This window comes from Anser anser, assembly GCF_964211835.1.
Source record: "Anser anser genome assembly, chromosome: 20".
Taxonomy (NCBI): Eukaryota; Metazoa; Chordata; class Aves; order Anseriformes; family Anatidae; genus Anser; species Anser anser.
The window spans coordinates 5,715,580-5,729,885 of NC_139741.1; the positions used below are offsets into that span (position 1 = coordinate 5,715,580).

The 14,306-nt window shown below is 56.1% G+C and overlaps 1 protein-coding gene across 5 annotated transcripts in view; it reads left to right on the forward strand.

Annotated features, from left to right (window-relative positions):
* Nucleotides 1-14,306, forward strand: part of RTN4RL1 (reticulon 4 receptor like 1) — a 31,598-nt gene that overhangs the window by 15,274 nt on the left and 2,018 nt on the right. The window contains exon 1 of one of the 5 annotated variants that reach the window (XM_083806720.1): nt 1,701-12,069. The exons of 2 other annotated variants lie outside the window; for them this stretch is intronic. In XM_083806720.1, the coding sequence (XP_083662846.1) occupies nt 12,033-12,069 (37 nt within the window). In that variant the 5' untranslated portion in view covers nt 1,701-12,032. 2 more of the 5 variants (XM_083806719.1, XM_083806723.1) reach the window with 2 other exon arrangements.

Sequence of the window (14,306 nt, forward strand, 5' to 3'; positions counted from 1 at the left end):
CTGCTCTCCATCAGCTCTTGCCTCTGCCCCGCTGATGGACACAGCACCGTGAGCCTCCTACCAAGGACCCAGCCTCTCCTTTGGGTGTCTGCCTCCACGACGCCCCCAAACCCTGATAGCATTTTCTTTTCTGGCCTCGTGTTTTGGGTTTTGGGGATGCTTTGGGGCCAGAAGGCAGCGGGGCGGTGGTAGCTTCGTCCTGCTGCGCTGAGCCACGCCGCGGCTATCCGGCTGGCCGGGCGGGCGATGAGCTCGCGCTCCGCTTCGGAAGCAGGGCAGAGCACCGGGGAAGCGCCTGCGGCACAGTTTGTCAGCTCTGCGCTGTGCCACTGCAGCGCGGAGAAACAAATCCCTTTACGGTCCGGGCAGAGCGCGCTCCGGGCAGTCCCGGCTGTCAGCGGAGAGAAATGGACAGCCGCAGAAGTACACAGACAGGTTAATGGCAGCCGCAGATGCGCTATAGTGCACAATTGGATTTCACCTCCTCGTTTCTCAAGGAATCAGCATCTCTTTCTTGCTCAGAAACCCGCAGCAGGACTCGCCGAGTCGGGCGGGTTCAAGGCTGGAACCGCAAGAAGGAGCCGAAGCCCCCGGGCGCCTGCGGGTCTGCGCGGAGCCCTGGCCCCTCGGAGCAGCGGCAGTGGGGCGAGGGATGGAGAAGGGCAAAGCGGCGAGCCCCGGCCAGCCAGCTCCTCGCAAGGCTGCTCCCTAAGAGCCCCCAGTCGGGCAGCAAAGGCCTCCAGATGTGAGGCTGCCCGAAGAGGCCACACTGCAAAGCCCAGCTCTGGGTGAAAGCTTGGTGACTTTATTGCATCGCAGCGTTTCCGCATGCTGTTCTTTGGCACCACCAAATTTACTGCCGGGGAGTCAGAAACCAGCACAGCCACACTGCCCTGAGCTGCTGCTGCTGGATCTGGTGCTGGGCTCGGGACCTAACCCAGCCCACGGGGCTGGAGCTGGAGCCTCACGCTCGCTCCCATCCCCGCTGGCATCCCCAGCAGCTCCTGGGCCACCCTCGCTTCCCCAGCCCAAACCTCACAGCGGCGCACGCTTAATTGTTGACCTTGTAAATGCTTTCACGCACAGCAAGTGCCTTCCCATTTCTCGTCTCTCTTCTTTCTCAGTTGATTGTGTCCCTCCACACTTATCTCCCTGAGTGTCTGTCAAAGTTTTTATGCTGCGCGCATCACCATGGTACCTGAACACCTTGGCAGAGCAGAAAAGTGCGTCCCCATTATGCAAACCCTCCCCAAGTTTTAGTCACGCTCTCTGGTTCACAGTGTCAGTTGGGAAGCGGCACTCCATCTCCTTCTTCCTTGCTTCTCGGACTTACGTAAAACCAGCTTGGGCTCTTCTTAAATTGTAGCTTCCTGGTCCATTTTCTCTTTGTGCTGGGAAAACTGGGCTGGGAGACAATGGGGCGCCTGCTCCCTCTCCCACTCCAGCAGCAAAGCACAAGGGCCAGGAGCATCATCCCTTCCCCTTCCCCTTCCCCTTCCCCTTCCCCTTCCCCTTCCCCTTCCCCTTCCCCTTCCCCTTCCCCTTCCCCTTCCCCTTCCCCTTCCCCTTCCCCTTCCCCTTCCCCTTCCCTTCCCACCCATCCCTACAGGTTTTCGCTGCCCCCCTGCCCCGCTCCCCACGGCACCACAGCCGCACCAGCCCCAAACCCTCACGCAAACACCAACTTCATCCCATCCCGACGCCTTAACGGAGCCACACGGCCGTTCGGCGGTGTTTTAGGAAACCCAGTCCCCATGAAGCTGTCTCCGTTCATCGCCGGGCAGGAGCCGACAGGGCAGGCTGCCGAGGGCTCGGTATTGATAGCGACAGCTCTTCTTGCCGCCTGCGACATCGGCTGTGCCCCGTGATTGAATTACGGGGCTGTAATCCGCCTCTCTGCCGGTTGCGGTCCGTGCTGCGCGAGGCTCAGATGGTGAACTTGAGCACCATAATTTAATCAGGAGCAGGCAGGCAGCGCGCTCGGATAGCCGTCGGGATCGCTCGCCTTCTCCCCACCTCGCGATGCGCTGATTTGTGCCCGGGCGCTCGGGCGATGCCCGGATCCTGCCTGGCTGTTCTGCTCCCTCCGAAGGGTCTGCGGGAGCACGGTGTTTTTTATCCTAGAGCAGGAATTCAGCGTTTTCAGCTTTTGGAGAGACCTCGGAGCAGCATCAGGGCCATAGGGGAGACGATGGGTTTGGTGCTTGTTGCAGCCAGTGCTACCCATCGTTGCCCTGCGCCTTCGTTTCAGTCGGGATGTGTTGGGGAGCAGAGGGACCCCCATCCTGCACGTTTGTTCTCCATGTTTGCTCACCAGCGACGAGTTAAAAGTCGCAATTTGCAAAGAGCTCGCAACGAGGAGGTTCACTGGGAAGAGCAAGGCGCTAAATGAAACCCAAAAGGTTACCCCGATAAAAGGCAGCAGGCTTTCCGGCTGACATCGCTTTCCTGGGAGCTGGGGGATGAGGTTGGTGAGCACGCAAGGTGTGCAGGAAGGGAGGGATGGAAGGAAGGAGGAGAGGTGCTGGGCAGCTGGCAGAGGCATCTCGGGCGGCAGCAATCCGCACGGCACCCGGCGGAGAAGCGGCTGCTCCGCGCCCTCGCCGGGAGAGCGACAGCACGAGAAAATTTTGCAGCAATTTCTTTGTAACCGCACCGGGACGAGGCGAACGGGAGCTCAGCACTTACAGGAGGGGAAAATATCGCAGGGGAATCGAAGCAGGAGCAGGGGGGTGTGGGCAGGCCAGGAGGGCGCTCAGCCAAGTACCAAGCTGGGAGCATCACAGGGCCAAACCCTGCAGCCCCTGGTGCTGCTTGCAGGGGAATGCCACTCCATGCTCACACAGGGAGGGTTTTTGGGGAGCAGCTCGTGGTGGAGATGCAGACCAAGGGCTCTATGCAACGCTGCACCTGGAAAACTTGAATTTCATAGCATTGCTGTGAAATATTGCGAATATTTCAGCGGGAGGTGGGGGCAGCGTGGCAGGGCCGGGCAGGGGGACCTGTCGGTCCCCGCTCCCCCTGCCTGCCTTCTGAGCAGGGGTGTTTAAACGCCTTTTATGTTGTGCCTCGACTGATGAAAGGCCCGAAAATGGGACTAACAAAGACGAGTTGTACTTCAGAACAAAAGAGCATGAAAGCAGCAGATGCTGTCACAGGAATAAATTGTATCAACAGCAATCAGATGGGAAGTGAGGAGTCAGAATGGAGGTGCTCCCTCTTTCCCGTTTCCAGCGAAAATGTCTGGGTCCATGAATTTAGCTGGAATCAGGTAGGATGAAAGGCTGTGCCTGACAAGGCATTTCAAAGCTTCCGGGAGCCTCTGGAGAAGATGTGGCCACTTGGACGGGGAATTGGAGCCCCTCAGTTTTAATGAGCATCTCAGTCGCCTTCCTTTATCCTCGTGCCAAGATCTTCCCTTTCTTTCCTTTTTTTTTCCTGTTTCTTTTTTTTATTCTTTTTTTTTTTTTTTAAAGAGCACAAAACTATTTCTGCTGCTTGCAATTTGTTTTAACTTTGCAAAATGTGTATTTAAGCAACACGACGGGAGGAAGCTGAGGGTAAAAGGCTTGCTACATCCCGGCGTGCCGCTTGCTGCCTCAGATTCCTCCCCGTGGCGCTGGGAAAGGCTCAGCACCGCCAGCCCTCAGCCAGGTGTGACGGTGGCACTGGCGTGGCTGCAGCCCTTGAGCCCTCCCCGACAGCCCTGGGAGCGCAGCGAGGCTCCTTGGGGGCAGGGCTGTGTATTTTAGGAAAGCTGCGGCTGAGCATCAGTGAGCAGTGCTGATTTCCCGAAGGCTGAGCCTCCCTCCCTGCCCAGTCCCAGGAGGATGCTGGCAAACTGGGAGGGGGAGGAAGGGACGTTTGCTCATCTCATGGGGAGCAGGACTGCTTCCGGAAGCTGTCGGAAGGGAAATGTCCCTTTCATTATGCTGCAAGCAGACACGAAGCAGCACACGAGGCCACCCTGCATCCCCACCGCTGCCACTTCTGCTGACTCAGCACCTCCGAAAACCGGGCATCCCTGCACCCACAGCACCCCCACCCAGCCCCAGCCGCTTCCCCAGCACAGACACGGTGCACGCTCTCACCGCCCGGCCGTGCCCCCTTGTCTCCAGACGGAGATATTTCTCCCCAGCGGTCTTCCTAATGCGAGCTTTAGGCTGTCTGCCTCAGCCTCCCCGTCTCCAGCAAGCACAGCTGCTCCTGGAGAGGCTCCGGTATCACCGGCACCACGGTGCACGCGTGCCAGCGCACATATTCACCGCTCCCCGCCGCTTCCTTCTTGGGCTGCAGCTGCGGGTTTTTTTCATTACATCCCCGATACATCCACCTGCTCTTTGGGGAAACGGATTGCAGAGGCTCCGACGCCCGACTTGCACACGATGCCCTATTGCTAGCGCGGACGTGTGCCGCCGCGGATGGCTTTGCGCCACTCCCAGGTCTCCATATGTCTCGCAGTAACCGTTATTACCTAGCAAAGGAGGGATCGTAACGGGATTTGTAATGGCTTACCGAGGAACAGGCTCTGATTAGCTCGAAGGGAAGGGGCTGAAGTCACGTGCGGGGCGTGCGGGGCCCCCGAGCCACAGCAGCCGCCGCTGCCTGGCCAGCAGGGTCCTGGTCTGCATCCACCGGGAGCCCCGCCAGGCTCAGGGGACACTGAGCCATCAGCTTGGCTTTTCCATTTGGTCCTAAGGCAGTACAAAATCACCAGAGCCAGCGCTCCCCGGTGCACGTTAGGGGACTTTGGTTTCAAAGCCCCCAAATCGCCCACCCCGTTCGGTTCCCTGACCCAGCCCCAAAGCATGCGCCACCTCTCAGCAGCCTTCAGCGGCTGCGGTTTCTCTCCCAGCTGCTACAAGGACCGACTGTCACCCCAGTCCCTCCTCCCCGCGGTGACAGGATGGCACGCGGGCTCTAATTAATAGAAATTAGACCGCCGAGACCTTGCAGCCCCCACCCCGTAATTGCTCGGCCTTGCTGCGTTCAAGGAGCAGAGATCGGCAGCGATCTCACCAGCCGCTGGCGATGGCGACGCATCCCGTTAACAAGTTATTTTTATGAAGCTTTTAACGCAGCAATAGCGGGCATTCACGTGGTGCTGGGAGTGCTCAGCACCTCCAACGAGCCTGCTCCCGGGGTGACGTGTGCTGGGGGAGCGGCGAGGCCGGGATCCGGCCCGGATGCTGGGCAGAGGCGCAGTGGGGCTATTCACACCGCCGTGCTTTTATCGCTCTGCTTTTCGCGAGCTTTCTGTGTGCTGGTAAAAAGTTGAGCGCGAAGCAGGAGGGGTCTCGTACAGCCCGCGCCGCCACGCATCTCCCCTGGGGACGGCTTCGGTGTCACGCACCTCGCCCCGAGGTGGGGGGGACCAAAGGCCCAGGAATGGAGCTGTTGCGCCCCTTTAGGGGTTGGGAGAGAGAGACCTGAGGCTGGCCAGCTCCAAATGACGCAATGGCTTTATTTTTGTGGGAAGAAAATGTGACAGAGCTGGCCGCTTTGATGCCCGCCTGCCAGTCTCCTTCCCCCCTGCTGCAGGCAGGATTATGTGCTGCTGAATGGGGAAGAAGGCGCATCGCGGGCTCCAATTTGCCCTCTTCTCCACAAAACGCAAGGACACGCAGTAAATGTGAAATGCAGAAAAGACTGAAAAGGGATGAAAGGCAGCGGCCGCGACGCGGTGCGTAATTGGCTCGCGGAGCTCGGTGGCACAGGACGCGGCTGAGGTCGGGATCACGCGTTTGTAGGGACGAAGCTCGCCCTATTAGCTATGCCAGCATAAAAACCCCGCAGAAGGGCTGTTCTCCTCTTTGTGCCTCCATTTGGCGACATCCAGGTGAGGCTCTGCCCTGCAGAAAATCCAGCACATCCCCAAGGCCCCGCTGCCGGGGATGGGGAGCAGGCAGTGGGCAGCAGAGAGAGGGCCTGGAAGCGGGGCAGCTGTCGCTTTGCTCCTAGATCTCATGTTTGCTCTCTTCTGGCTGCGTTTCCAGTCCTAAGGAAAGCCTTCGCGGGTCCTAGCCAGCTGCTGGCAAGGGGAAGGAGCGGGTGAATCTGCTTTCTCTACGCATTAGTTTGTTCGGTGTTTGATACTGAGCTGGCTCGTGCTAATCTTGGGTGGTTTTTGTCATTTCATCTGCAATTGTTTCACTGTAAAGCACCTCAGAGATCTTGGTAGCCGCTGTTTTACAAAGGATACCGTCCTTATTATGCCTGTGAATGAACTATTTTGCATTTCTGTGAATGGGAAAGAAACTTGTCACCTCAGGACAAAAAGGGAGTGGAAGCATCTGATGATCCCCTGAGAGCCTCAGACAATCCACTAAGCTTAAGTCATCCTCTTCTATTTCTCTCTCCTTGGGGGCAATTGGAATTATCAGCCCCTTCTCAAGGACCTAAAATGCTCCCTGGCCTCTGCCAATTCCCGTCCTGGCTCTTGGCTGCTGGCGCTGCCGCCGGGGCCCGATCCTGCAGGGTGTCGGGGTGGCAGCACCGGGGCCGAAGATCCTGCAGGAGCCGTACCTGCAGGATGCTCGTGGCATCCTCTGTGCTGTTCAGGCCTGGAGGAGCAGAAGTATCATGGTTTGTAGTGACATCTCCAAGCACAGCAGGACCCAGCGGCTCTGTCACCCATCCACAAACCCAAGGATGCCGCTTCCCTCCCATGCACCAGCTCCGGGAAGATCCAAGCAGGACCTTCGTGCCCGATGGGACAAGGCACGGGAGCACAAAAAGATCTCCAGCAGTAGGATTTCAATCACCCTCCCTCCCACAAACGTGGTGGTTTTCCCTCCGTGCCGAGACACCAGGGTGGTGGCAGCACCAGAGCCTCGAACCGAATCCTCTCCCTGTGCTCGGGGGGCATTGCTGCAGCGGGAGCAGCACGGCAAAGTGGGGTTAAGTAGGGCGGATTACACGGGGAAAACACGCTCTACATTCCCTCTGCTTCTGCACAGATCCGTCCTGAAGTGAGCATTTAAATTAAACAAGTTTTTAGATCCGAGCTTCCAATCCCACAGCCGCTCCCACCGCTGGCTTCTGCTCTTCCCCCTTTCCTTCAGCCCAAGCAGAGCAGGGAGGAGATGCAGCCGCCAAGAGGAGTGCTAATTAAACAGGGACTTCCATATTAGGGTACAAATCCTCTGGACCTGCACAAACCCTGCCAATTTCTGTATTTATTTATTATTTTTCACTGCAATTGTAATTTCCAGCGGTGCCTCCAGCACTGGGAGAGAGTTCAGGGGCTGCTCTCGGAGAGGATTAGCGTGCTGGAAGCATTATTGCTTTCCTTCGCTGTGAATTCAGGAGCGATTCCCTGATGGCTGCACTCTATATAGAAGTGAATCGGTGCTAATTTGTTTTTGAGGATCACACATCCACCAACACGTGAAAGACAATCCTGCCTCTCGATGTATATTTCGAGTTGGTGCTACAGCAAACAACAGAAAATAAGAAAGCAAACGAAGCCAGACCTCCCTCGCCCGGAAAGCCGGAGCTGGAAAAGAGCGGACATTTGGTTTTTTTTTTTTGAGCTCCTGCAGCCCCTGCCGGGAGCCTTGGTTTGGCTCCACTGCCCATGGTGGATGGCAGGGGGAGCAGAGCAGCGCGAGCTCAAGCATCCCTGGCTGGTACAGCTCTTCTGCAGGCACAGAAAGCCTAAGGGACGCCGCATCGGACAGGATGTCAAAGAGACTGAGCATAAAAGGCTCCCTTCTCAGCAACCAGCTTCTTTTTTTTTTTTTTTTCCCCTTTTAAATCATCCTCGGGTTTAACTGCGAGAGAGGGATAAATGAACTAATTGAATCTGCAGCAGCCCAGGGGCCGCACACCTGGCGGGCGAGCAGCCGCCCCGCCACCCTCGTCCCTCTCTTTGTCTGCGTGATTCAGAGGGACGCGGTCCGCAGGGAGGGATCAGCCCCGGCTGAAATGGAAGACAAAGCTATTGTTTCAAACAGAGTTATTGATTTTTACATTATTACACTATGAAATTTATGGTCTGGTTTCAAACTGCAATAGGAGTTAATGACCATGATCCAGAAACTTCCAGGTGACCTTGGCCTTGACTTTGGTGGAGGAAGGGGAATAGCTCCAGATACCGGGTCAGCAAATGTACAACAAATCTGCGACGTCCTAAAGGACTTGATTTTCGGGTGCCTCTGCCCCCAGCTCTGCCCTGAGCTTCGGCTCGCAGCACACTCCAGGCTGGCTGACAGCAGTGATGGAGGTGGCGATAGCTGGACCTCCTCAGCTCCAGACAACGCTTCTGCTCTTAGGCAACACCTTTCTCCTCCTGAACCCCCTGGCCAGAAGCACCGTGATGTTCTCATTGCTCCTGAGCACGCTTCTCCATCCTCCACCGCCCACCCAACGCAGCCAGGCTGATGAAGGCTTTGCTGTGCTCGGCCACTGCTGGAGAAATGAAAACCACTGGGCTCCGAGGTGGCCAAAAAGCACCAGGGATGGGAGGGAACACAGCACAGGACGAGAGGAACCCTGTCAGTGGGGGTCGGGGTGGCTAACAGAGGTTTGCACCCACTAGCCCAATAAGTACTGGTGTTACAGCGAGTGTGTAAGGGCTGCAGCATCCCCAGACTAAAGCCTTTCCCTGGTTTTCCTTTAAAAGATGCCTCCCAAAGCATCTTCTGGCAGCAGCCCCTTCCCGAAGCTTTCCCTAGCAATATTCCCTCCAAATTTTCTTGCATGAGTCTTCCCCTGGGAACAGCCTCTCCACTCGCCAGCACAAGGACGCAGTTTCCAGCTGCTGCGGGAGGGTTTCTTCTCGCCGTGCCTTCTCGCTGGAATATCCCTGACGCCGCACCCCCAGCTAAAGTCGTGTGAAGCCGGTAGCCTCCAAGCTCATCTTCTGCCTCGGAGGTCATAATTGCCATTAAATCACAGCTTGCCTAACCAAATTATGCAAAACCGAAATTATCTCCAATGATTTTTATGTTGCTGAAATGTTCCAGAACTGCCGGGGTGATGACTGGGGGATTGGGAGCAGCTGTCACTCCATCAGAAACCATAACTCCAAACAGCTGGGATCTGTCAGTTATTTATGACACCGTTTGGAAAAAAAAATAAAATAAAAAAAAGTGATGAAGGTGGATGGGTGGTTGCAGCTCGAGAGGCAGCTCTCGTGCCGTGTCCGGCGGCTGGTGCTGCAGGGAGCGGAGGCTCCGAGGATGCCCCAGCGGCGTGGGGCGCGAGGCGGGCACCGAGACGGCTTTGCACAGAAGCTGAAAGCAAACTGCTGCTCACTGGGGAATTTGGCCTTCGTGACAGTCAGGGCAGGCTTGTTTATTTTAGCCTCTGTGCCGCAACGGGAGCAGGGGGAGAGAGGGAAAAAAAAAAAAAAAAAGGCAGCTCCTAACCACGGGTCTGACACTGCTTTGTCAAACCGTCCCAGATCTGAAGTTGAGCTCTTGGCTTGCACCCAGTGGCTGTCTCTGCTCAGGCCTTGCCTTTCATCGTCCTTCAGCTGGCATATGAAATTGTGACCATTCGAGGCTCCTTTTCCTCCCTAAAACAACAGTTTCTCTCTGTCGTGGCGTGAACATCCCATTCCGAGTTCATTCCCAAGTTTCAAAGTGTATTTTCCCGTGGGGTCGCGGCTGTGTCTGTGTGCCCGAGTTCACTCGGGGCTGATTTAGAAAGGCTCCTTTGATAGGTACGGGGTGTGAATGGGGCAGGAAGATCTCTCTCTGTAGCTGGTTGGTAGCTACGGGCAGTGTTGCACCAGGTGCGAATTTGGCCTCAGAAGAGTGTGAGTGATGAGCAGGCTCCTGCCTTTTTGATAACACAGACTGCGAGCAGAAGCCAGATGCTTTGTCCCCACTTGTAGCTTGCTCTGGTTAAGTATTATTATTTATATTATGTAGCAGCTATACATAGTGTTTTATGGCAGTAAAGATCCATAAATCAGCAGCCAGAAGACGAGGGCTTTGCTCTAAAGAGCTTATAAATCTAACAGCCTGAGCAGAACTGGTAATGGACACAGCGAGCAGTCGGACAAGTCGCATGTAGACAGGAGCTAAGATAGGGCTCCCCAAGCAGATGGCGTTTTAGGAGAGATTTGAGAGAGAAGCAACCTGCTCCATCCCAGAGACCAGATCCTGCCGGAGAACCAGGCGGGCCGTGACCCACATAGCTTGCCAGGGTGGAGAGGCGAGACCACGGTGCTGAGAAAAGCAGCGAACAAAGCCAGCGGGCGAGGGCTGCGCCTCGGGGGCTCCATGCGCGCCGGTGACCCCGCTGGGGCCGGAGCATCCCTTCTTCTCCTAGGTCCTAGCTGAGAACTCCTAATGAAAATACACAGCATTGCATCTCTAAATAAACCGCTACAGCCCTGTGAGACACGGCAAAGCATTAAAACACTTACAATGCAAGAAAACGCCCGGCACAGGTACAGCCCTGCGGTGCGGTGGGGACAGGCTGTACGCGGCGCCGAGCCGCGGCCAGCATCCCCGTGGTGATGAGGGATGTGCTGCAGCCACTGGAAGCTGCCCCCGTGATCCCAGGTACCAACCCAGCCTTTCTCCTCTCCTCCTGCGCTGGCACCGGTGTGGGGAGGAAGGTGGGCAGGGCTGGGCGGCACGGGGAGGTTTGCTGCGTCTGGACGAGCGCGCTGTCTCCGGGCGTCTGCATTCTTCTGGCCGTTTCAGCTCTTGCACAAATTGAGGCTTCACGCTAAATGCATTACGCTGTATAACAATTAATCCCGCGCTGCATATAGAAAGTCCTTACTCATCAATAATGCATTCGGGAGGAGTGATTTTCACTCTCAGTAATAAGGCTAAGACAATGGAAACAAGCAGGTAATGGAGAACATTTATAATGATGTTAATCTAATAATGAGTATAATGCTGTTAAAAGTAAGACTGCAAACTGGACACATCCAAAGATAAATTATTTCAAGCATTCATTAACTAATGCCTAATTAATGCCCAATTAGAGAGATGCTGCATGGGAAATGGTTTGGACAGCTCGATGAATTCATTCCCATCACTAAAGCCTCAGCCAGGAGCAGGAGGATGCAGAAGGACACCGCGAGCCGGGTGACACAGCGCGTGGCAGTGGGAGAGCGCTAGGAGATAAACACACCCGTGCTGGTTTTATCCGTGTCAGCAGGGCTTTGCTTCTATTCACTTGGCTGGCAGGTTTCTGCAGGATTTTTCCGTGCCGCTTTTGAAGCTCTCCCTCCCCGGTGAGCGCCGACGCGCCTGCCGGTGCCCCTCCACCTGCCTCGCAACCTTTACAAGATGCAGTCAGGAGGTTTGCACCAGCAATAGCGAGCGTGGTGAGTCGGCCGGGATTGGACTCTGGGGGAGCAAAGCACAAAGAGGACAGGGGCATCGTCCCCATGGGGATGGTCCTATCGACGGTGGCTACAGAGACCGAGGTACCCCCAGCCACCTTGGCCATTGCCCTCCTGGGGCCAGCTCAGCTCTTTGGTTCTAGGGGTCTCGTCCCCAAATCTAAGCTTTGACCAAAACCCGGCCATCTCGGAGCAGCTTCTCATGGCAGGAGACAATCAGCAGATTTTATGGGCTGGGAGAGGCTCATCCTTGATGAGACCACGTGCCCTGAGCACATCCACCAAGGAGGTTTCCTCTTTCCTTTCTTTGCTCACCTAATTATGACTTTTTCTAAGCATCCTTCCTTTTCCTGTTTCCACATTCTCTTTATCCCCGAGACGCAGTGTGTAGGCAGAAAGAAACCCCTGCCTTTTCTCCCCACCATCATACTCTTGGGAAGAGCAGAGCCAGCAGCACACCCGAAACGACCATCCCACTGCCACCACCGACAGCAGGAGTCGGCTCCTTTTCCAGAGGAACTTCAGCCATTAACTCAGGATCACCGGATAATGAAAGAGATGGGCTCAGCTTCCCCTGACCTTCTCCTCCGGAGCCGTTGGGCACTGAGAAGCTCCACGCTCCTTTTCAACGGCGTTTTACACCCTGGCCACTTTGGTCCATCGCCATGCATCACTAACAGCCGCCTGTCATCACCGCCTAGACGTGAAATTTGGGATGCTATGCGATCCCTGCCCGGCTCCTCCTCCCGCCGGTAATCCTGTTAGCCTGGCAACTATCGTGTCACGGAACAGCGCATAAAACCGGCGTTTGGAAGCAATATGTAATCTTCCAACCTGCTGCTCATAGCTGGGAGATGGTTTATTGATTCAGACCCTTGTGATTTGGTATTTGCAATAACAGACTCTGCATGTGGGAGATCGTCACCGTGCTTGTGCCTGGCAGGATTTTACTAATAAACATAAGAGCTACACCAGTCTTTGTAGTTCGGTGTCACCGAGGTGAAGCGGGGAATATAAAGCTGTCCCACCTCAGCAAAGCACATCCGTGGGTAAAAAGAAAAAAGAAATAGACAGCAGAAAGTGTTTCTGCACCTATCTGCGACTGTAGCTTTATCTTAATGATTGTTATCTGGGGATCGGGTAATCAGAACATCCCCGGGGGGCTGCTGTTCCCGAGGCTGCATGCCGGGAGCTGCGGCGAGGGCTCCTGCTCGGCGGGGAGCGCGGGGCAGCCGCAGCCGGCACCCCGTGAGGATCTGGCCCGAGCCACCAGCACGGCCCTTTTCTCATCGCGAACGCACGCCAGCGAAGCCAAAACGGCACGGCGGTGACTTGGAGAATGTTCCTTTCCCTACACAGCCGTAGGAGTTTTCGCGAATTAAGCGCTCCTGGCTCCAGCCCTGTTCTGGCAGCGGCGCAGGGATGAGCCATCCCTCCCGCAGCCGGCACTTCGTTGCTGCAGGGCAGAGCCTGCAGGAAGCCCCCATCCCCATCCCAGCACAGGCTTGGTCCAACACTTTGGCTGGCAATGCTATCTTTTAGAAAAAAAAAATAAAATACAGCAGTATGGTCAGAGGCGACTGTCTCTCCGCGGTAATTTATGAGAGCCTGAATAACCCAGTTTATCTAAAAACGTGACAGATTTGCATTGAAAGAATGGACCCAGATGGACTGGTCACCTGCTATTAGCTACCCAGTAATAGATCTCCGTACCAGGCAAAAGGCAACACCAACGAGAGAGTTATATTTCAAACAACGTTAATAAAAAACCAGTGAGGCTTTTTGCCTCCCACTCGTACTCAGCTGTAGGCGCTTGAAAAGAGGGACTGTAAAAGCCCAAGGGGTCCAGCACCACAGCCGATCTGGTGGTAACGACATGGAGTAATTAGAGGTGAACTCCACTTCCACTCTTGTTTTTCAGATTATTACAAGCAAATCGCAGTGCAGGGACTCTGGGGTAGGATGGCACTGGCAGCTGTACGCCGCTCTCATTTTACTCCTTTCTCCCGTGAAGTCCAGAGGCAGAATTCATTAGACATGAGCAAATTTTGTGTGTAAGAGGAAAAGCAGATCTAGGAGGAAATCTGAATGAGAAATGACAGGCTGGTGCAACGAGTCTGAAAAGCCACTCCGCGCAGAAGGAATAGCCTGAAAGCAGGCATGGTGCGAGGAGTGGGAGCGCGCCGGGAACTGGGCGGCGAAGCCGGTGCTCCGAGCAGAGCCGAGGGAGGGGATGATTACTGCCTTGCTTGCTTCTCGTGCTCCGCAGCGAACGCGCCCTGGTCGCGGGCACATCCTGCATGTAGCATTAGGAGATGTAATCTGCTTTGCCACAGGACACCTATTTAAAATATGTCTGAGCACCCGCTTCTAACCGAGCTCTCTGCTCAGCCTTTCCCACCGGCTGCCGACAGCACATCTCCTGCGAATCACCCCTTGGTTGAGGCACAAGCCGGTGCCAAACGGGCCACGAGGGGCACGGCTGTGGCTACGGGAGGGCACAGAGAGCAGCCCCTCTCCCGCAGGAGGGTTGGGGCGCGCCGTGCAGGTGCACGGCACGGGTGTATTTGGGGGTGATTCGCTGGGGATTACAACAGCTGTGTGCCAGAATCATGGGTTATTCGAGAAAAGGATTAGAGGAGCACACCTCTGTGGGTTTGCATCTCCCGCACGTCCCTGCTTGCTTTCGCACCCTTGCGCTCCGCACAGCTGCGCTTCCCCCGGCTGCCCCGCCTGCCTGCAGCCACGGGCTGCGCTGCGTGCATTGCCAGCGACGATTCCCCCGAGAAAGCGTCATCTGCCCGGCTCGGCCGGCAGCGCGTGACTCAGGCAGGCGGCGCGAGGAGGGAGGACGCTCTCCGTAGATCCCGTCCAAAAAAGCACCGCGTGCGGTGAGCCCACTCATCGCGGTCGCAGCCGTTTCTGCGGCTCAGTCGCGAGCGGCGTGAATCGGGCGCGGTTTTCGGCAGGAGGGATGCTCCCCCTGACG